This window comes from Marmota flaviventris, chromosome 2 (assembly GCF_047511675.1).
Source record: "Marmota flaviventris isolate mMarFla1 chromosome 2, mMarFla1.hap1, whole genome shotgun sequence".
Lineage (NCBI taxonomy): Eukaryota > Metazoa > Chordata > Mammalia > Rodentia > Sciuridae > Marmota > Marmota flaviventris.
In genome coordinates this window covers 112,587,647-112,609,085 of record NC_092499.1, presented here as the reverse complement: position 1 = coordinate 112,609,085, position 21,439 = coordinate 112,587,647, and the positions used below count along the sequence as shown (strand labels likewise).

The 21,439-nt window shown below is 52.3% G+C and overlaps 1 protein-coding gene across 4 annotated transcripts in view; it reads right to left on the bottom strand.

Annotated features, from left to right (window-relative positions):
• Positions 1 to 20,771, bottom strand: part of Smad6 (SMAD family member 6) — a 78,069-nt gene extending 57,298 nt beyond the window's left edge. For 2 of the 4 annotated variants that reach the window (XM_071608412.1, XM_071608413.1), the window contains exons 1-4: positions 19,163 to 20,771; positions 12,881 to 13,018; positions 11,351 to 11,407; positions 7,289 to 7,366 (exon numbers count right to left, since the gene is read on the bottom strand). In XM_071608412.1, the coding sequence (XP_071464513.1) occupies positions 7,289 to 7,366; positions 11,351 to 11,407; positions 12,881 to 13,018; positions 19,163 to 19,976 (1,087 nt within the window). In that variant the 5' untranslated portion in view covers positions 19,977 to 20,771. The remainder of the gene's footprint in view (positions 1 to 7,288; positions 7,367 to 11,350; positions 11,408 to 12,880; positions 13,019 to 19,162) is intronic. The other 2 variants (XM_071608414.1, XM_027926061.2) reach the window with 1 other exon arrangement.
• Between the last annotated feature and the right edge of the window lie 668 nt (positions 20,772 to 21,439).

Genomic DNA, 21,439 nt, shown 5'->3' with positions numbered 1-21,439 from the left:
GGAGCAATAATCCCTCTGCTCCAGCCTATACCTCTGGTGTTCAGGACAGTCTCTCTGGATTTATCTTTCCCCATTCTCCCATCACTCACCACAGAGCCACAAAAAACTCAGATCACATGCATGTCTCCCTGCTATGCTGTACCTTCTACCTGAGAGGATGTTTAAACCCTGATGTCATCTTGCTGAGCTCTTAGGCATTCTACAAAACCCCACTCAGAATCACTGCTCCATGAGGCTTTCCCTGAACACCCGCATTCCCACTCCAACAGAGTCATCCAGAACACCAGTCCCCTCCCTCTACCCAACTTTGTCCCTGGCCATACTTATGCACTCAGAAAATAATGAGAAGAGAAGCTAAGATATTGCAGGCCAGAAGTCCCAATTCTCTGCCACTCGTCTCCTAAGGCCAGGGAGCTGGTACCTATAGCCAGGACACCCAGCATCAAGGGACCTCTGAGATCAGTGACCCAACAGCCCAGGGCACAGCTGAGCAAACTGAGTCTGGAGAGGTGAGAACCTTGCCTGAGGTCACGTGCAAAGAAAGAGCAAAGATGAGCTTGGAACCCCACCCCCGCCCCCCCACACCCATGCTGACCACCACCCTACACTGCTCCTTGGTAAACCCAGGTGGGCGAGACCCTCTCTGCAACAGTCTGATCTTTCCAGGACTGCTGGAGTACTCTGTGTCACTCCCCTCACCACCTCTACCCAGCCTCAACTGGCCAGCCCAGGAAGATGGGTTCCTCAGCGAGATCCTGGGAAGGCTTCACAAGGGGTTTTGTCCCATTGGTTGGTTAAAGATTTAAAAAAAAAAAAGCTGGGTATAGTGGTGCACACCTATAATTCCAGAGGCTCAGGAGGCTGAGGCAGGAAGATCACAAGTTTAAAGCCAGCCTCAGCAAAAGCAAGGCAGTAAACAACTCAGTGAGACCCTGTCTCTAAATAAAATACAACATAGGGCTGGGGGCATGACTCAGTGGGTGAGTGCCCCTGAGTTTTAATCCCCAAAAAAAAAAAAGGCAGGAGTTTGATGTGAGTAGCAAATGCTGTGGATTTGTGGACAGAAGCTGAGCACCCTTTTCCTCCACTCCCCTCCCATTCAGAAATGGAGGCCGGGCCATGTCTGAATTGGAAGTGGCAGGCTGGGCCTGGCCCCTGAGCTCAGTCCAAGTCGGGCAACCCAGCCCCGACCCGCAGACCTGAGCCTGAGCACAGGCAGAGGGGGTGGGCCTCACCACAGGGCCCACTCTTAAGCCCATGGGACCATTTGGGTTCAAATCTGATGGTGTCCAGGTAAAACATCTTTCCCTCTCCAAAGCCAAACAAACCCCCTTTAGCCAAATCTTCATCTCCTGCTCTCCCGGTTCCCCTTCCAAGCCCCTCAACCAAGCACCCTCAGACCTATGGGCAATGAGCATTATCTCATGACATCCGGGCCCTGACAGTCACCAGGTATGTTTGTTCTGTCAGTGCAAATTCACTGAGCCTAACGCTATCTGTGCACTCAGTGTTTAGTAAAAAGGTTTTCCCAAATCTTGCCCAGGCCTGATCCCCTGGCCTCGTCTCCCACCAGCACCCGCTCCCTGGCCTCCCAGTCCCCTCTAAACTATGCTTTCTCAAAATCAAGCTGTTTTCATGCCTCCAGGCCCTTGCACCTGCTATTCTTTCTGAAATGCTCCAAATTGTGTCTTTTGGCAGACTTCTATTCATCCATTAAAACCCGACTTGGTTTGGTTTGGTTTTCTCTGGGTACTGTGGATCAAACCAGGGCCTCGGGCATGCTCACAAGCAGCTGTTCCACTGAGCTACCCCAGCCCCAGCTCAGACACCACCTCTTCCAGGCTGCCTCCCCACCATGCCAAGAGCAGGTCCTAACCCCTTCTTCCTCCAGACTGCCTCCCATTTCTGTTTGTGCATTGCCTGGAGGGTGGACATGGCGTAAGTCCACCTTGTGCCCCAGCACAGTGCCTGGAACACTGTAATGGTCACACCTCCAAGCAGGACCCGGCCTTTGGCTCATTCATAGGCATCATCTCCTTTAACCCTCACCACAGGGGACATGTTGTCACTGTCATCATTTTACAGGTAAGAACACAGGAACAGAGTGGTTAAGTGGCTGTCACACAACTCATCCAGGGCAGCGCCAAAGCATGAATCCGGTGCCCGCTGGCCAGAGCCCATGTTCATCAGCCTGCCACTGCTGCAGGGCTAGACTGAACGGAGCACCTGGAAGACACCAAGCTCCAAAGGTAAGGAGGCAGGCGGTGTACCTACCAGGTGGCAGATGGGGGAGCAGCACGGACCCAACTAGGAGGGGACCTGGATCCACCTATTTATGCTTGCTCCATGGTCCTCAGCTGGTCTCCTAACCTCTCTGAGCCTCTGTCAACCTGAAGAATGAAACGATGGATGGGCAGACCTGTGCCCGTAAGGAGCTTGCCGTCAAGTTGGTGGAGGAGAGACTCCATGCCCAGCTCACCAGTCATGCGTGGCTCCCTCCCTTCCCTGGGCCTGCTCTGTAAAACCAGGGACATACCCTCGTTGATGGAGCTCTGAAGAATCCAGCATTTCGTGGGGACTGAGCAACCAACACACAGCGCCAAGGTCACCAGAGGAGCCCACCTGGTCTCCAAGATGAACAGCTTACACCATGCCTTGCATACAGTGGGTGCTTAACAAAGCATCTGACTGGTTGTCCAATAGGCATGAGATTAAGATTGGATAGTAACCACGGGTCCTAAAGAAGGCTGCCCAGGGGGCAGTGACACACATGTGATCCTAGTTGACTGAGGCAGCAGGACTGCCAGTCTGAGGCCAGCCTCAGCAATTTAGTGAGACCCTGTCTCAAAATTTAAAAGAAAAGCTGGGGAGGCTGGGGATATAGCTCAGAGGTAAAGCACTCCTGAGTTCAGGTCCCATTACAGAAAAAAAAAATGTGCCCAGTGCCCTACCAGGCCCCAGAGCATGGAGTCAGGAATGCCTGGTTCTCAGGATGTCCCACCAACTCAGGCTCTCATATATGACTCAGAGCTCACCCAGCACCCACCCTGCCTGGCCAGGATTCTACTCTCACTCAGGACATAAAGCTCCTGTTTCATGCCCACTCTGTCCCATAGGGTCTCTCAACCTACAGTTCTGCCTTCAAATTAAAAAAAGAAAAAATCCTACCAGTCATTCACACTTAATATGAATTTCTTGGTTTTTTTAAAAATATATTTTATGTTGATGGACCTTTATTTTATTCATTTATTTATATGCAGTGCTGAGAATTGAACCCAGTGACTCACACATGTGAGACAAGCATTCTACCACTGAGTTACAACCCCAGCCCCTTATTTTTTTTAATATTTATTTTTTAGTTTCAGGTGGTCACAATATCGTTATTTTACATTTATATGGTGCTGAGGATTGAACCCAGTGCCTCATGCATGAGGGGCAAGCACTCTACCACTGAGCCACAGCCCCAGCCCCAGTATGAATTTCTTTAACTGGTACATCTTGCTTGACTCCCCAGACTGAATGGGAATTCAAGGGAATGGGAGAAGAGTATTAATGCTGCAATGAAGAAGATTGGCCTGAGGGGACTGTAGAGGACAGTACTCTAGACACTGAGTTAGGCACCAGAGTCCAAGGCACCCCAAAGAGACCTCTCGGCTTTCAATTTACTCAAATCCCACCAGAGACTCCATTTTTAAGGGTCTTCAGATCTGGTAAAGCTCTGTGCCCACAGTCACTTGCCCCCTCTGGCTTTTAAATTTTGGTCTGTTTAGTGAGGATCGTGGACCCAGATTAGGAGCTGATGCAGATGTGGAATGAGTTTTCTGTCAACTTCTCAGTAGACAGCTGACATGAGATAGTCTCTTTTCCTGATGCCCCCACCCTGCCCACCAATACAGCCCTCCCAGGCCTGTGACTGAGCCTCAAAATCCCCATCATGGCTGGGCACAGTGGTGCACTCCCGAAATCCCAACGATGCTGGAGGCTAAGGCAGTGGGATCGGATCGCAAGGTCAAAGCCAGCCTCTGAAACAGCCACACCCAAAATAATTTAGTGATTATTATTATTATAATTTGTCTCAAAACAAAAAAATAAAATGAACTGGGAATGTGGCTCAGGGGTTAAGCACTCACTCTCATTAAATCCCAGTACCAAAAAAAAAAAAAATCCCCATCATTCCCCCAAGTAGCTTCAACAGCAGGACAGAAAAGTGAAGCATAGACAGCTCCAGGCCAGGCACTGGGACTGTCATTGTGCAAGACAAACAGGGAGGTCTCTGTCCTGGGGCCTCAGACACTGCTTGAACAAGATGCCTGTCCTGAGACAAGGAGAAGGACCGACTTCCTCAGGGCACAGGGAGACACAGGGGCCCTGGCTGGTGGTCTGGCTCTCTGTGATCCATAAGGGTGCCCAGCTGACTCCTGGGTGAACATGAGCCCTGGGCCTCTTGCCAGTCCCTCACCCTTGTCCCTGGTACTCAAATCAGTCAGGGTGCCCCCGGGCTCCTTCTGATCACTCTACTCTGCCCAAATCCCCACTAGGGTCTGGTGTAGGGAGGGGAAAGGGCTCCTGCTATGGAAGGCTGGGCAACGACACTGCCTAGGCTCACCTCCCAAGCCTGACACCTACAATAGGGGAATTTGAGCAGGGGCTCAGCAATAAGCCTCGGTCACCTCCTTCGTACAATGGGAAGAATCACACCTGTCTGGCTGGGTTGCAGCAAGGAATCAATGAAATGGAGAATGGCTGGCACTTATAAAAGTGCTGTCACAGAGTGCCAGTGTCAACTGTTGTCATCATCAGCACCATCAGCATTATTACCTGTTCTTGAACATCCAGTCTCCTGGCCTGACCCCAAACACTGGGCCCCCCCCTCAGCCCCTCCCCTTTCTGACCCCACCCCCTCCTTGCCCTTCATCTTCCACATGAACTTCACCATCCACCAAGACCTGCCAGTCTCCCTGAGCCTGTCCTCCAGTGTGATGGTCAGCACAGCTCCAGGGCCATGAGTCTGGACAGGACTCATGTCATACCTGAAAGGGCCTGCATGACCCCAGAGGGGAACCCTCTACCCACCGTCCAGGGCCACCTGGAACTCACACCAACGCCTATCAAGACTTCCTTCCATCCCCTGCCATAGGAAATCCCAGATTGGCCCCCAAATCTTTCACCCCTTAGAATTCTTTTATTTTGTATTTATTTATTTATTTATATATGGTGCTGAGGATCCAACCCAGGGCCTTGCACATGCCAGGTAAGTGCTCTACTACTGAGCCACAACTCCAGCCCCTGAACACAATTTCTTTTGCATGAAAACCATACAATCAAGATATATCACTGGAATTCTCACTGTCCAGCACTAAAGACTATTCTCTGAGACATCTGTGCAGAAATCCCAAACACAGTCCCACTGGGCCTCCAAAGCAGACAAACCTAATGGTCTAGAGTGGAAGTCTCCGCAGGCCTCCCAACCTCCAGAGGGCGCTCTCTCCTAGACACCAGACTAGGGGAGGAGCCTCCTGTAGGTGCTCTGGGGTCTGCTCCTTCCAGCCAGAGCTGACCCCAGGCCCCAGTAGAGACAACTAGATTAAAGGAGACTTTATCTGCAAACACTGTGAAATACACATGGAAGTTCCCACCATTAACAACAGGGGAAAAGGGAACAAGAAAGTTCCCATCCATCCAGACCCCTGCTGCCCGCACAATCCATTGACATTTAATTTACCCTCGGGGTTGGCAATGATACAAAATCATACATTCAAAAATACTTTTAAGCCCCTTGCTTGTTTTCACCTGCATAGGTGCAGAGGGAAAAGAATGGATTGCAATGTTAACTCCTTGTGCTCATCTGGCTTGGTCTTTGAGGGAAAGAGATTACAACCAAATAGGCCTAAAATGCAGAGAAGAGAATGAAGCAGCCAAATAAAGGGGTTTCCAGAGACCAGAAGGCAGATAGGAGTAGAACCCAGGAGACCCGGACTCTTGTACCAGCTGAGCCCTGAGCCCACCGCGTGATCCCAGGCAAGTCACATTCCTGCCTCAGCTCCCTGTGTCTTGGTCTTTGAGAAAGCCATGCTCTTGTGGTCTCCCACAATTTTGGTGAAAACCAGGAATGGATAGGGAAGGGCTCTGGCTAGGGAACAGTCAGGTGGCTGTAAGCAGCCAGTGATGTGTCACCCTTAGAGTCAGGGGGAACCATAGACAGAATGCTGTGGGAAATGCTTTTAGTGAAGGCACACTGGTCCCCACTTGCAGAAGAGTAGGGAACCCCAACAGTGCTGAGGAACAGACCCTGGACATAAGTGCCTGTGCCACTGAGTGACCCTGGGTGAGCGACTTTACCCTCAGTCCCCCAAGCCTGGTGCTGTTCTGAGATAATACATGTAAAGTAGCTGAGTGGAGGCCACCACAGTAAACACTCCATGAACAGCACGGTCACTCCCGCTGCACTGCTGTATGACATGGGCGTGGGGTAAGGGGAATTACAGCTCTGAGGCAGACAAACAGACCCAGCCCAAGGGCTGTCAGCCCCGCCCAGCAGAAAGCCAGGCCCCAATCCCAGCTGTCCTCACCTGCCAAGTTCCCAAAGGACCCTGCAGACCTTGCCACCTGAGTCCCCTCTTGCCCTGATGCCCCTGGTTCACCACCAACTTCTCAGGACTCAGGGACACCTTATTCTATCAAATGTGGGGGTCCCCACAGGACTTTGAAATACACAGAGGCTGGGGCCGTTAGACAGTCAGGGGATAGCACTAAACCAAGGTTCCCTCCACTTCCTATCTTAGCATCCTCTGATCAGGATGGAACTTGGAGCCACGGGCTCTTAGCAAACTCCTCACTGGCCCGACCCTCCTGCAAGTTCACCCAAACCTACTCATTCTCCCTCTGCTGACCCTTCACATGGGCTCTTCCCCAGGAGTAGGAACAGGAGGAAGACAAAGGCATAATATCTGCCTGGCTGCCTCCCGCAGCTAGAGGAACAGGATCCCTTGCTCAAGGGAGCGACGGAGCTTTGCTGGCTGTTATCATTTCCCTGAGAGACAAGGTAGACGCAACCGGTTAAAACGTGGTCGACAGGCTCTTTAACAGTTGCCAGCTTCAGGTTTCACTCACGCAGAAGCTCGTAAGCCCAAGAACACTAGCAATTAAAACACTGGCCGTTTTCCACCCAAGGGGTGAGAGGAAAAGAACCAAAAAGGGGAGAAGAAATCCAAAGACCTCCATCCAGCTCCCCGCACCCATCCCGCGACACAGCTCAACAAGACCGCGACCCCAGGAGAACAATGCCAACCTGAGAATTCACCCGGAGCAGTGATGAGGGAGTTGGTGGCCTCCGTTTCAGTGTAAGACAATGTGGAATCGGACAGATCTGTGGGGGGGAAGAGAAAAGAGAACTTAGTTGGCCTTGGGCTCCGTGCGCTCTCCTCTTCTTTCTCAGGGACCTGCGAGCGTGCATTGGCGTGGGCATGTGTGTCCATGCACAGGGCAGTGTGTCCCCCACAGCTTTCTCAGGCTACTCTGTAACCCCATTCCAGGCTGGCCAGCCCTGGAACTCTTCTGGAAACGGCTGGATGCTGTTGACCCCGGCACCTGGAAAAGTTCCAATTGCTCTGACCACAGAAATCAGCCAAGTTCGGGGGACCTAGCAAGTAGCAACTTGGAGCCTTCTTGGGTAAGGGTAAATTAAGCCCCTAAACAATTCATAGTTGCTGTACTTAATTACAACCATTAAAATTCTTGAAGTTGTTCCTTCTTGCTTCCTTCCTTCCTTCCTCCCTCCCTCCTGCTAGCACTGGGGAAACTGTTTTAACAAGTCAGCAGCCATCTTCTCTCGGTCCCACTCACACCCCTCTAATTAAGGGCTCAAGCATTTGCTCCCAGGTTAACTTTTTTTTTTTTTTCCCCTTGCTCTCTCTCTTCTCTCCTGCTCCCTAACATGCTCACCATGTGACTTTCAATGCCTGGATTTTTTTTTTTTAAGGCCTTCTTGTTTTTTATTTTTATTTGCGGTAGGTTTAAGGACTTCATATGGCACTCATTATTGGCTTGTCCTGTCTGCAGTACGGTTAGATGGGAAGGGAAATTCTTTAGCACATTTTCTCTTGAACACTGAGCTGCTACCTTGACAAACTGATGCCTTTTGGGACAAGTAGACTTGAGAAGTTTTTCCCGGGTCGGGGCCTCTGCTACCAGTGACTGGGTGTTGTCCCCATTAAGGGACAGGCCTGTCCAGGAGTTGGGAGGCATGTCCCCGGAACCTGCAGCATTTTCATTTTCCGCTGACCCAGCACAACCTGGATCTGGCTCTGCTGGCCCCACCTGGCCCCACCTGGCCCCACCTGGCCCAGCAGAGCCACTCGGGGACCAGGGGTTCCTGGGACAAAACCATTAGCTTAGGCCTGAGCTAACTAGAATTCCATTCCATCTTGCAGGAATTTTTCCCTTTTACCACATGGCTTGGGGAGCGGGAAGATGAAACATTAACCAATTTGGCCTTTTTTTTTGTTGTTTCCCACTTGCCAGATGCTGACTGAGTACTCTGGGTTTTATTTTGTTTTCTTGGTTTCATGTGATCACAGAGGCTTAGAAGTGAACTGACTTTTTGTTTATGAAAAAGCAACAATGCAAGGAAGAGAAAATAATACAAAAAAAAAAAAAACCCTCAGACTATTTATCAGGGAACAAAAAAGTTATCTGCTAGTAGTATTAGGAGGAAAATAAATGCCCTTGGAAAATCTTTAAAAAACAAAGAAACAGAAAAAAAAAAATACCTCAATGCCTAAGTGGGAACTTCTTAAAGGACTTTTAGCACCTAATGTTCCCAAGTGCTCGGTGGCTTTGCTGCCACTTTACATCTGAAGTAGCACCACCATGGCCTGAGCCCTGGCCTGTCCTGACCGACCCACAGAGAAGTTTCCAGAGGAATTGGAAAGGCAGGTGCCTTCCACCTTTCACAGCTATCATACCCTCCCAAACCCTCTCATCTAGCATTTCCAATGAGGGCCTCGGGGGTGGGCAGCCATGACACAGGGGCTGTTAAATAAAGGACGTTCCCGAGCTCCAACACTGCCCAAGCCTGAGGAGGGGCTCTGGGCAGAACCTGGAGCCCCAGCTTCAAGTCTCCCCCCCACCGGCGAATAGTTGGCAATATCAGGGCCACCACCTGTTTTCTTTTAAGGGCCAGAGAATACATATCTTCAACTTAGCCAGGTGTGGTGGCATACACCTGTAATCCCAATAGTTGGGGAGGCTGAGGCAGGAGAATCGCAAGTTCAAAGCCAGCCTCAGCAACTTAGTGAGACACTGTCTCAAAAATAAAAAGTGCTGGGGATGTGGCTTAGTGGTTAAGCGCGCCCGGCTTCAATTTTCAATCCCTGGTACCAAATGTGTGTGTGTGTGTGTGTGTGTGTTTCTTTAACTTTACAAGCTCTACAGCCTGTTACAGCTACTCAACTCCACCACAAAGTGGAAAAGGGCACACGTGGCTGTGTTCCTGTGAAACTTTCCTTTTGGACACTAAAATCTGCATTTCATATAAATTTTCATGAGCCAGGAAATATTCTTCTTCTTTTTTAATCTTTTTTAGTTGTTGATGATCTTTTTTATTATTATTATTTATTTATTTATATGCGGTGCTGAGAACCAAACCAGTGCCTTTTACCCACCAGGCAGGTGCGCTCCCGCTGAGCCCCAGCCCCAGCCCCTATTCTTCTTCTTTTGATATGTTTTTTTAACCATTTAAAAATTTTAAAAAATTAAAAATTAAATAGCTCACAAGTCATATAAAAACAGGCAATGGGCTGAGCTCCAACAGCCCCCAACAAGTCACCTCCTCCATCTGAGCCTCAGTTGTCCCATTTGTAAAATAATGGGGACACTTGTAGGTTTCCAAATGCTCCCTCGACAGGGCTGGGCGGTGTTCTGGCTTTTGCTGTTTTATCCTGGGCTCCTGACCACAGTCCCTCGGGGCAGTGGTCTGGATGGTTAAGCCCAGGTGCCACACTCACTACAAACTTTTGAGGCATGTTTTTTTGTTGTTGTTGTTTTTTCTTTCTTCCTTCTAACGGGATCAGGGGTCTTCTAAGCAACTAATGCACGAACGATGACGCTGAGGCGAGCCTATGAGTGATGCACGGGACACTCTGGACCTGAATGGGGACTGCTCTGGGGTTGGGCCTGAGCCCTGTTGCCCCTTGGCAGGGTGACCTGCCCCATCACTCAGCCCCCCTCCTCATCATCCCGACAGGTGAATGTGCCAGGTCCCTGAAGAACTACATAAGGTCCCCCATCCACAGGATGATCCTGCTTCTGGAACAAGTGGGGAAGCCACCACGGTGCACCTGGATCTGCACGCCCTCCACGGCAGCCTCTGCCCTTCATGCCAGAGGTCAAGCTTCTGAGGGTACCTTGTGGGCACTTCTGACCTCACAAGTTAGGGGTTGGGGGGAAACTGGGGTGAGTCCCTGAGAGGCTGTGACATAAAGAAGTGACCTCCCAGATGGTGGTGACACATACCACTGGGAAGATACCTTTACCAAAAGCAAAACAAAACCCACTCTTTGCGGTCACTCGGGAATGCTTTAGCCATCTGGCTTCGAAAGCCGGCGTCCTCCAGAAACTTCCTGGGTCACAGAGTAGCTCTCCTGGACGGTTAAGGCCAAACTACGGCACCTGCCACCGGAGCCTGCAGGGTCCAGCGCTCCCACTGTGTGCTCTGAGTCCCACTGGAGACAGCCAAGAAGGCCAGGCAACAAGCGAGATCTACTTTTTAAAATGACAGGCATCCACCCCAGTAGATAGGCTAACAGTTTAGTCTTAAGGTTTTCAGAAATCATGTTCTGGCTCTGAGGGGAATTATCTAAAATGACACTGCCACCTTCACTAAGCTCACCTAGGGGACAGCGCCTGTCAGGGCCTTTTGTGCCAATACACATTCATCCTACCTATTCCTGCTGTCCTGTTTGTCCCGGTGAACATCGTGGCTGGTGGGGAGGCATACAGCTCCTCTCAAGAAGGACTTCAAGTCCAACTTATCTGTCACACTCCTAATTAATACACACTACAGCAGAACAGCCCCGGCAGGGGGAGGGAGAGAGAGGACAAGAAACCCAGAAATTCCAATCCACCTCCAACGACAGGCTGAAGTCAGAACTCATTCATCTCTGACAGGCCCATGTTTAAAGGTCACAGAAAGGTTAATGATGAGCCCTGGAATTTCAAGATGTAAATAGCCGGCTGCAGAAGTTGGGTCGGCTTTGGCCCAACGGTGGGAGTGTTCCTAAAACTTCATCCCATTTCAGAGGACCCCACCCAGCCACCAACCCTCCCCTCCAGGGCTGAGGGGCACACTTACCCAGTGGCTTGTACTCGTCTTGAGGAGACAGCCGAGAGTAGGGAGGGGGCGGTGATTCTGAAAGACAGGAGACAGCATGTCACTGCTGAGGCTGGGGGGTCACACCTGGAGCTCTGCTTGTGGCTCACTATTAGTTTCCTCAGTCCTCAGGAAGCCCTCCATGTCCCTCACTACCTCTACTGTCCAAATCTACTGGATGAGTTAAGGCCAGAGGCTTGGGGTGCAGAAAGACCTGGGCTCCATCCCTACTCTGACACCTATGGCTGTGTGAGCTCAGGCCAGTTACCTCACCTCTCTGAGTCTGTTTCCTCAGCTATAAAATGGGGATAATAATCATAGAGACCTCCCAATTTTGCCGGGAGGGCAAAAGAAGATGATATATATAAAATGCTTAGCACAGCTCTTGGCACTGTAGAAAAACACCTCCATAAATAGTACCTATTACTATTATACAAGAGAAACATGGGTGCAGGGGAAGTCAGAGATAGAAGTGACAGATAAAATACAGGATGCTCAGTTACATTTGAATTTGAGGTAAACATGACGTAGTATTTTAGTATAAGTATATCCCTTGCAATATTGGGGATATACTTATACTAAAATGTTGCTTATGTGAAATTCAAATTTAACTGGACATCCTGCATTTTACTGGCTAAATTTGGCAAGCCTCGTCAGAGCTGAGGGTGAATCCCAAGGCCCAGACATGAAATCTGTTTCCAGATGAGCTGCGTAAGAACTGACACTCCTGGGTGTAGGGAGGAGGACCCCAGGGCTGGCTGTGGCCCAGGAAGCCAAACCTAGCTCAGGTAGCTCAACGGGAGGCCTCAAAACATTGCTTCCAGCTCTCGGCCTCAGTCTCCCGCTCTGGAAGGGAAAGGCAGGGGTGGGACTCGGCTTCCCAGCTCAGATCCTGGGTTCCTTATTGTCTATGGTGTTTCCTTTCATTTGCCTAAAATAATCCTCCTTAAAAACAGATACTTTGCCTTCAGAAGAATTTCTTAGCCTCTTGCATTATGGGGAAGTAACAATTTGCTAAACTAAGTAACAATTTGCATGAATGAAATGACCCTTCATTTTCCGTAAATGAAACTCAACACCATCAAATCGCAAACGAAGGCAAACTCTGCCGTAATAAAGGGGTAATAACTATTATTAGGCGGGTATCAGGAATGACACAGGGGTAATAAGTGTTTTCGCAATTATAATGGGACACAATTAGTCCTAGGAGCATTTCTTGGGCTCCACACACCCAATGAGGCTTCACCTCTTCTCCACCCTGGCCTTCCAGCCAGAAGTTGCCTCTACACAGTGGAGGCTCAGAGGCCTAGACACAGGGACTCTCTGTGGATGGGGGTTAGCGAGAAGGAAGGGGGCGAATCGTGGAGTAGCCCATTTGCTCCAGCAAAACAGTTTGCACAGAGTGGTTAATCCTGCTTGCTGGGCACCTATTTGTATTTAATCCTTCCTCAAAAACAAAAATAAATAATTAGATGGCATTATTATCCCTGTTTTACAGATGAGGAAACTGACCTGCCCATGCCCCCCAGCCAATCACGGTGGAGGTGGGATTTGTGCCCAGGCCAGACTCTGCTCCATTGCTCCATGAGCCAGGGAATGAGGCGGCGCCGGGTCTCACAGCCCTGGTCCCTGCTGGGGCCAGCACACCACCTGCACAGAAAGTGCTCACGTAATATTTGAGGACAAAAGCATCAGTGATGGGGATATGGTGAAGTTGGGCACATCTTGGATAAAGAGGTGGAGAGAGAGAAGCTGAGGGCCAAGGCCGGGTGGGCCCACAAGAGACCCCAAACAAGATTCACCGAGAGGGGCTATCTGCTTTCCACAAGAGCCACCTACTGCATTGGTCCACAGGCCCATAGGACAGTCCTGAGCGAGGGCCAGCCTCTTAGGACAAGAGTATGTCACAGGAAGGGCTGGAGCTCCACAGGGAAAATAGGACTGAGGCCAGCGCTCCCACTATACAGAGGAGACAGGCCAGGCCAGTGGAGGTTCCTCCCTGGGGACCTGGTTGTGGAGCCAGAACCAGAGCCAAGTCTCTGACCTCCAGCCTCATGACCTTTTCACTACCCCACACATTTATCAGGAAGCCTGTGATTCCTACATTAGGGTTACTTGGTAAAACATCTGGTTGGCTGAGGCCCAGTAACACACGACATGGAGCTCAGGACATCTGTCCCACCCTCCACCTCATCCCCAAAGCAATGGAGGCGGCAGGTATGGTCAAGCCATTGTTCCTAATCCTAGCACCTCTTGCAGGGATTATTTATCAAAAGGTGGAAGGCAGGACAGAATCATGAAGTCCCTTCCTGCAGAAGCCGCCTAGGCCTTGAGCTTTGACACCACCCAGGGACACACCTGGGTTGTGGGTTTCTAAAACCATCGATGAGACAGAAAGAAAATCTATGAACCTGAAATGATGTAGACATGCCAGCTAGCAAAAGACAGAAAAGCTCTCAGGAGGAACTTCACCAGGCCCTTGCTGGCTCCAGCAAAGCAGTCTGCACAGATTGTTTACCAGCTCTAGTGGAGACTGGGACCCAGAACATCAGAGATGAAAGGGGCCTACCTAGGGGCCCACCACGCCCAACTCTTGTTTTTCTGTTCTTTGTTTTTTGTTTTTTTCAGTATTGGGTATTAAACCCAGGGTCTTGAGCATGCTAGGCAAGTGCTCCACCACTGAGCTACATCCCAGCTTTTCTTTTTTTTTTTTTTCATTTTGAGACAGAGTCTTGGTAAGTTGCCCAGGATGACCTTGAATTTGTGATCCTCCTGTGTAGCTGGGATTACAGGTGTGCACCACTGAGCCTGTCTACTCAATTCCATTTAACTGATAGGACACTTGATGTCCAGCCAGGAAAATGACCTACCCAAGGCCACACATGAAGGTAACTGCTGCTGCTATTCTACTTTGACGAAAAAAGGGGGAAGCCAGTTGGAAACCAATACCAGATAATTCTTTTTAACATTTTTGAAATATAATTCACAGATCATGAGATTCAACCTTTTAAAGTATACAAATTAGTGATTTTTAGTATATTCACAGAGTTGTGTGACTATCACCACAATATAATTATAGGATGGTTTTATTAGTGCAAAAAGAAACTGTCCCCATTAGCAGTGATTTCCTATACCCCAGTCCCAAGCTCTAAGCAAGCACTGACTAGTCTCTACAAATACCTATTCTGGAAGTTTCAAATAAATGCAATCATACAGTTTGTAGTCTTTTGTGTGTGGCTTCTTTCACTCAGCATAATGCTCCAAGGTTCACCTATGTTGCACCATGTATTAGTATTTCACTCCTTTTTATAGCTGAATGATATTCCACTGTGTGGATGAACCACATTTTGTTTATCCATTCATCAGCTAATGGACATTTGGGTTGTTTCCCCATTTTGCCATTAAGAAAAATGTGCTATATACAATTCTAGATCATTCTTAACTGCCACTCCCACTCCACTTCCATGGAACCAGGCCCCACCCCCTGAATCTGTAAGAATGGGGCTCCAGGACACTGTCTTAGGCAGATAAGGTGGACCCTTACCTGGTGGGACACTTGAGAGGTGAGACAAAGGATCAGGAAGAGATCCTGTGAGTCATAGGCCCTCTGTCTATTGCCCTCTTAGGAGAGATACTAAAACTTGCGAAAGTTGTGATTTTAAAATGATTTATATGCTCTAAACCTGAACAGAACTTCTAGTGCCCTGAAGGCCCCTCTGAAAGAAATGGACCTAATACAAAAAGAGAAAGGCTTCAGAAACTCCAATCCCTGCAGACACCTAGCCTGAGGCATTCACTTCAGGAATCTCCTCCAACTTCCTTCAGAAGGGAAAGCAGTCAGCCAGGGGCCGAGGGCACCCAAGTTGGTGCTCAGCTCAGCCCAGCTCAGCCCAGACAGGCCTCAGGTTAGCCCCCAAGGGGTACTTAGCCTTCTGGGATCTAGACCTACATTTGAAGCCAGAGGAAAGTTCACAGCCTCTCCCTGCACCTGGCAAAGCTGCAGTTTGGGACGTTACCTTCCAGCAGTTTGGGACTATACCTTCTTTACAGCTCAGCATCTTGCTTAGGAAAGGATTCACATAGCTCCGTGGCCTTGAATTTTTCCCCCTCCCAAGGGGTGGCTGAGAACCTGGAGGGGGCTTCCCAGGCGCCTTTCCCCTCCTCCCCCAGAACCTAGAGGCTCAACCCCAAGCCCCAGGATGGGAGACACAGAAAAGGAGCTCCTGGCACTTTAAGGCCGGCTGAGCCTAATTGCCCAGATTCCCCCGCAGCCAGATAAACAGCGCGGCCGGCTGGCGCCAGCAAGAGGCAAACTGCACATTATCACCCCTTCCTCACCTCCAGGAGGAGCGAGGAGCAGACAGGCAGGCCTAGGGGCCTCGAGCCGGGCGGGGCGGGGGCCTGGAAGCCCAACTTGAAATTGATCTCATTTCAAAGGGATAATGCCAGGCCAAATAAAAGGAAAACTTTCTAGCCCGTTCTAATTCCTCAGCCCTGGCCTGGGAACCCTGTGTTTTCCTAGGCGGCCTCCTCCAGTCGTTTAGAAGTACTCTCTCACTCTGTCTCTTTCCCGGGCACAATTTGGATAATAGTAATTTACTGAATATAATTACAGAAAGAAAAAAAAAAAGTGGTGAAGCAAAGAGCAGGAGATTTACTCCAAAGTTAATGGATACTTTCAGGAGAAAGGAGCTCTATAAACACAGGTCAGAGCTGTGATTAAAGTATTTCTCCACATTTCCGTCCACATAGGCACCCACCGGGCTCAGCGCGCTGCCTTAGCCCTGAGCAGAAAGGCTGGCAGGAAGGAGGCTGAGCTGGGGCCTGACTTCCCAGGGGCCACGCAGTGCCCAGCACAGAGCCTGGCACACAGGGTGCGCCCTCCACCCCAGACCCCAGTTTCTGAGACAAGCACAGGGGCCAGGGCAAGTGGAGGGGAGGAAGGCCTGTGCACCCATCAGACCTCAGGGGCTCTGTCCAGCCCCCAACTTTACAGATGGGAAAATAGGCCTTGAGAGGGAAATCTGCCTCAAAGCAAGCTGATGGACAAGCAGGATTGGCTCTGAACCGCAGGGGTCCACACTGCCCAGGAAATGGCCTCCTGTCACTGGGGCTCCTTGTGGGGCTGGCTGGGGTGGGGAGGAACACTGGTGACTGGTGCCAGGTGGGTGTTCCTCAGTCCTTCCATGCTGGGTGTTCCTGTGTACTTTACTCTAGCCATGCGTCTGCTCTGTGTGAGTGTCTGTCTGTCTGTCTGTCCCATGCCCCAGTCCTCCCCCCACCCAAGCTGGAAAGAACAGTCTCCTTATCAGGGCGCAAACGGCTGAGCCCTAGCTATGCACCCGCCCAGCTTCAGGAGCCAGGCTGGCGGCCAGACAGCGGGGGTGGGGTGGGCAGCAGAGGGCTTCCCCAGTTCTCAGTCCCAGGAAAGGCAAAAGGGTCGACCCAGCGCACACTGAAGATTCCTCAGGCCATCAGTCTCTCCAGCCTGCCTCCGTGGGCCCCACCCCCCGACCCCGCAGGCTAGCAGCAAGCAAAGAAGCAGAGGAACAGACTGGGGACACTGCTGCCCCTGCAACAGCGCCTCCTTCTGGGGGGCAGAAGCAAGCCAAGAACCAATGCTCAGTCCAGAATTAGACTTGGGAAACGCTCCTACAGCCACCCCCACTGAACCATAGGGAGACTTTGAGGGGAGGTAACTCATCCAAGGTCAAGTTGCTGGTTACTGGCTGGGCAGAGCCTAGGACCAGAGTCTAGGGTTAAGAACTATTCTACTGCCGTTTCCAGTTCTCCTTCAAACTTACAACTGACTACCAAACTCAAACCACAGCCCAGGCCAAATCCTAGTTTAAGGAATAGAAGTGAGAATGGGATTGTCTGTTGCCTTCGAAGTTTTTTTGCTCCTCGCCTTCCTGCCCACCCAACTGAGCTTGCCTGGCCTCTTGGCCCTGCTGGCCAGCTCCTCCTCTGACCCTTCCTACAAGGCTGCTCCAGGTTAGAGGTGTGGAGCTCCTGAAGGCAGATTCTATATGAACACACCTACAGCACTGCTAGTGGTTCACACCATTGACCCTGCCCCTGCCCCCTGCGCTTCTTCTCCTCTTCCCATCTCTCTCTCCTCCCCAGGATTATTTCTTGAAGGTGTAGATCCTACTCACATTTCTACTTCACCAGTTGCAGCACCCAGCACGGTGCCTGGCACAGACTAAATGCTCAACAAACATTTGCCAACACAATGACATGGTGAAAGAGAAAGTACCTGCAAGGGCCTACTAGAAGAGTGGAGTGGACCCCACTATCCATCTCCTACTAGAAAAATAATCAGGAACAAGACCATCATATATGGGCCCCGTTTTTCAAAGACAGGGAGGAGACAGGAATAACTGAAGGGAGAAAGCCTCTTCCAGGGGAAGCTGTTGAAAAGAGTGGCCAGGCATAGGAAGCTCAGTGTAGACCCCAACTCAGGGTCTGCCCAAGGCAGTGTGGAGTGACCATTCGGAGAACAGGTCTCTCCACCCCGCCCCACCCCTCTCTCTCTCTCTCTCACACACACACACCCATCAATGTCCTCTATTCAGGAATCACCACTGAGCGGAAACTTCCTTTCCCTTCGAGCAATTACCCCCACTCAGCCCCGAAAACCACACATATAAGACACCTGGGACAAATCCAGGCTCCCACCTTCCCCTTCCACACTGAGCCGGGAGTCCTGTGATCTGACCATCTCTGTGCCCCCAGGCTGGTGCTGACTCTCTCCCAGGAGGTCAGAATGGAAGAACTCCCAGGGCCAACAGCCTGAATTCTACTGGCCCCATTCTTGCAAAACCCCCAATGCCACCCAATAGATTCACACACACACACACACACACACACACACACACACACCTAATGAAGGTTCCCTACAGTGCAGAGGTCAGATCGAGGGGATGGCAAGCTCCCTGCCTTCCAGAGCTCTGCCCCTCCTCACTTCTGCTCCGGCATCCAGGGGCTGCCCAGGTAAGGAAGGCTGGAGATGCTGTGTACAGGGGAAATCCCAAGAGGAGAACAAAGGAGGGGAGTGCAGTTCTTGGAGGTAACTTAATACCTGGCTTCCTCACCTAGTCACAGAAGCCTCAGGAACCCTCAACTCTAGAGGAAAAAGGAGCACAAGAGAATGAGAATGGTGATGATGGAGAACCCTGGCATTTGACACCCAAGGGATGCTGGGAATGAGAGAGGAGTAACCCTACAAAAGCTTTGCTGCAAAGTGTACTAAAGAATAAGTGGAACATTTTATGAATACTTTCCACTCTAGCCATAATTTATATATGCCAAATTTCACAACTTATGGGTACCTTCACAGAAGTATAGCCTGGGTATAGGCATGTGCATGCGCATACAAATGCTGGAAGCCTGGGTACCCAATGGAGTAAATTCTGATATTGGGTGGTGGGAAGACTGACATCCATTTTTTGGAGGGGGTGGGGGGCTCTCTTTGGTCTGCCCTCCCCTCTCACTGAAGCTGAAGCTGCACAGAGAAAACTCCAACTTGTACCCATTATATGGGTAGCCATTGCTGGAACCTTAAAATGAAGTTGCCATTTGATTTGTGCCCTCAGACATTCACTCTCTGGCTCTCCTTTTCACTCCCCTCAGCCAGGTTAGGCACCTCTCCTGGAAGCTTTCACGCTCACGGGCACTGGGTGAGCGCCAGCCGCTGTGCCCGCCCGCCCCAGTAGCACAGAGAGGAGGCCAGAGGAGGGTGCAGGGAGGGGGAAGGCTAGGCTCCCACTTGGCCCCGCGAGGCACGCTCACCTGGCCCGCAGAGCCGGCTGAAGTGGTAGGGGTTGCAACACACGGTGGGGCCGTCGGCGGCGGCGGCGAAGCTGTGGCAACCGCACAGGGGCTTCAGCTCCACGGCGTGCTGCAGGTCAGGCCAGCGGAAGAGGCGGCCGAGCAGCAGCTGCGGCGGCGCGGGCTGACCGCCCAGGCGGAGGTCGGCGCGCGGCACCAGCACGCAGCCGCCCGGCACGCCGCCGCGGGACTCCACCGCCTCCAGCAGCGTGTCCAGCGAGCGCTCCTTGAGCCGCTTCAGCAGCGAGTACGTGACTGTCTTCAGTTCCTGCTCGAGCAGCAGCAGGCGCGAGCGGGCTTCGCGACTCCTCCCGCCGCCCGCCGGCTCCAGGGCCGCCCCGGCCAGGGGGTCGCCAGCGTCCCGGGGCGCGCCAGCGGCGTCCCGCTCCGAGAAGAGACAGCAGGTCACTGTCTCGCAGTCACTCTCGGGCAGCCAGCCCGGGCCTCCCGGTTCCGCCACATCCAGCAGGGAGCCCCCGGCGCCGGCCCCCGGCTCCGACATGGGTCTCGGGGGGCCCCCTGCGCGCCGGCGCCTCCCCGCACTCTGGGCGCCTCGCTGTCCCACCGCGTCCCGGGGCCGCCGTGGGACTACCGGGCGGACTTCGGAACGGCCACAGCCTCCGCCCTCTCGTGCCCGCGGGGCCGGCTCAGCTTGGCTGCCCAAGCTCCCATCCTCGTCACCGCCGCCGCCGCTGCCGCCGCCTTCCTCCCGATCGGGGACCACACGACTTCGCCAAAGTCGCCGCACCAGCCCCGAGCGTTTGGACCTGAACATACGATATCCTTTGGCGCCAGGGGTGGGAGGGAGGCGGTCTCCGGTTACCAGGGGTCCGTTCCCTCAGCGAGGCGCCGGCTGCGCGGGCCGCAGCCCCACATGAAGCTCCGCCGCGGAGCGCCGTGCAGACCGCGCACAGCCTGTCGTCGAAGGGGCACAGCAGGGCTGCAACATGAGGGAGCTCGCCCGGGCTGGACAGCCGGGAACAAGCGCGCGCCGAGCCACAGTCCGCGCTTGGCCAGCGGCTACATGGATCTCGGCGGCCGGCCTAACTCCAGCCCCCGCGCTTTAGGGGGGCTGCAGGCAGCGCGCAGTTAGAAAGACCCTGCATGGGCCGGCGAGCCTTCAAAAGTTGCGCGGCTCGTCCATGAGCACAAAGCGCTCGCGTCGAACCCCCAAATGTGTCTGGAAAGCCCTGCCTTTAAAACCCAAGCGCGTAACTACATGGGCTTTTCCTGCAGGATCCGAAAGGTAGGCTTGTTGATACCCTCAACTCCCTGCAAAAAAGAAAGAAGGGGTGGGGGGAAGGAAAGAAAGAAAAATCCCAAACAAAATCCAAATCCCTGGATTTGCATGCATGAAAGGCCAACTCCGTCTCAGGTCCCAGGAGCTAGATGCACTTGGAGCGAGTTTCTCCTGAACGCGGGTGTCAACACATGAGTGGAAGCTGTAAAAATCCCAAAGAGCTGCTGGGAATCCTTAATTAAAAACGCAATCCACCGAGGCAGAGGTCGCAGCCCGCCCCACGCTGCGCTCGGACGCTGGGGCGCCGCGGCTGCCGAGGTCGCCCCCCCTCCCCCCTCCACAAAAGTGCCTCCCGGTGGCCCCGCGGTCCCTGCGAGGTTTGGCGAGGCAGCGCCCGGCAGCTCTTTCTCTCGGCTCGGCTCCCTCGCTCGCTCCCCCGCTCGGCTCTCTCTCTCTTTTTTGTTCTCCTCAAACGCACACTGAGGGCCCCCGGAGGAGCGCCGCGGAGTCATTGGCTGCCTCCCATCATATGCCAGTCTAGACACTTTGGCGGCTCCGCGGCGCTGATTGTTGCGCAAACAAGGTTTCAAGTTTCTTAACTCTTAAAGGAGAACACGTCCCATTGCAGGGCCCGAGGCTCCGAGGGGCTGGCTCCCGGGGCGGGCCGAGCCCCGGCCCCCGCCCCACGCCCGCCCCAGCACCTCCGCCCCTGGCCTGACAGCGCCCGCGGCTCGCTCTCCAGCTATCGGTGCGCCCGGGGCACGGATACCGGGGAGTACACGGACACACAGAGGGGTACACAAACCATTCGTGGGTGCGTGAGGTCTCGGCGAACCCACCAAGACTCTAGCGCAAACGGGGCATTTTGCCTCTCTCTGGTTTATGCACAAGCTTACAAACCCACATTGCACTTTAGAGTCAGTTCAAACCCCCATCCGAATGCACGATAATAAAAATGGTTGTGCATGTGTGCCTTCCTGCCCTGCATCTCTAGGGAG